At 34.7% G+C, this 1,163-nt stretch overlaps 1 protein-coding gene across 1 annotated transcript in view; it reads right to left on the bottom strand.

The window, feature by feature from the left end:
* Positions 1 to 1,126, bottom strand: part of LOC109584070 (intraflagellar transport protein 172 homolog) — a 7,602-nt gene extending 6,476 nt beyond the window's left edge. The window contains exons 1-4 of the mRNA XM_019999638.1: positions 1,053 to 1,126; positions 383 to 458; positions 226 to 319; positions 108 to 172 (exon numbers count right to left, since the gene is read on the bottom strand). Of these exons, the coding sequence (XP_019855197.1) occupies positions 108 to 109 (2 nt within the window). The 5' untranslated portion in view covers positions 110 to 172; positions 226 to 319; positions 383 to 458; positions 1,053 to 1,126. The remainder of the gene's footprint in view (positions 1 to 107; positions 173 to 225; positions 320 to 382; positions 459 to 1,052) is intronic.
* Positions 1,127 to 1,163: the final 37 nt, after the last annotated feature.

Here is a 1,163-nt window from a genome sequence, read left to right as displayed (position 1 = left end):
TCCCTCACATGCTAGGCTATAGCTACATTTGTGGTCACATTATATACAATTAAATTCATAAAATTTCCAATCATTATTAAACATGTACATGTACATGCATAGCTTACATAAGAACAGCTTCTTTTGGCTTTCCAGCTCTAATAAATGCCAACTCAGCTTCACTATATTTACCCTAACAACATGAACACACACTAACAGTGCTGTGTATAGTAACTAACAAAATACCTCATCCTCAAGATATATTGCATATTTTAAATGAATCTCAGGCACTTTTGACTTTAAAGCAGCCTTTGCTATCTCAAAAGCAAAATCAAATGAGCTAAAACAAAGCAAAAATAAAATGAGCTCAACATTACTATTATTTATTTATTATTGGTATTACTAGTTTTCAGTCGCATAATCAACAGCAGCTTCAAGGAGACCAAACTTCGACAATAACTTGACGGCAGAATCACCACCTACAATGTACATGTGTACATGTAATAAATACACATACATGTACATGTACATGTCTCATACCGTAGGCCGGGTTTTGATTGTGTATCTAATAGATTGTGAATTTGAAAAAATAACTAGTTTGCGTTTCCAACAATTGCGAGATGCTAGCCTAGCTAGCCATACTCACAAGTTAACTGATTGTCTTGTTTCTCTCCTTTGCCATCTAAAGCTACTGCCACAGCTTGATTAACTTCCTTCAAGATGTGAGGTGGCATTGGGACTTGACTAGATGAGGTAATTTGGGCTGAAAATAGCACAGGATACCACTCATGATGCTGTAAAATGAAACACGTGTAGAGAAAATGATTGATAGGCGTGGTGCTTATTAATTATTATAGGCGTGGCGTTTATCAATTATTATTAATTACGATTCTTTTCATTGCGAGATGTATTCCAGACTCGCAATTTGCAATCAAAAAAACCTCGCAATCGAAACCCAGCCTACAGTATACAAATGTACATGCACATTAAATGTACATGTACAAGTGTGTTACATGGACACAATAATCAAAAACAATAAAATGTACAAAATAATATAACATGTACATTATTACCTAAACTCTTAGCCCAGAGATAAGCTACTTGATTAGCAGCATTACTGCCACCATGAGCTTTTGCAACCTAAAAGAAACATGAATATTAAGTACATGTACATGTACATGTAT

The sequence above is a fragment of the Amphimedon queenslandica genome, unplaced genomic scaffold, assembly GCF_000090795.2.
Source record: "Amphimedon queenslandica unplaced genomic scaffold, v1.1 AMPQUscaffold_13251, whole genome shotgun sequence".
Classification (NCBI taxonomy): domain Eukaryota; kingdom Metazoa; phylum Porifera; class Demospongiae; order Haplosclerida; family Niphatidae; genus Amphimedon; species Amphimedon queenslandica.
This window is presented reverse-complemented; position numbering and strand designations above follow the sequence as displayed.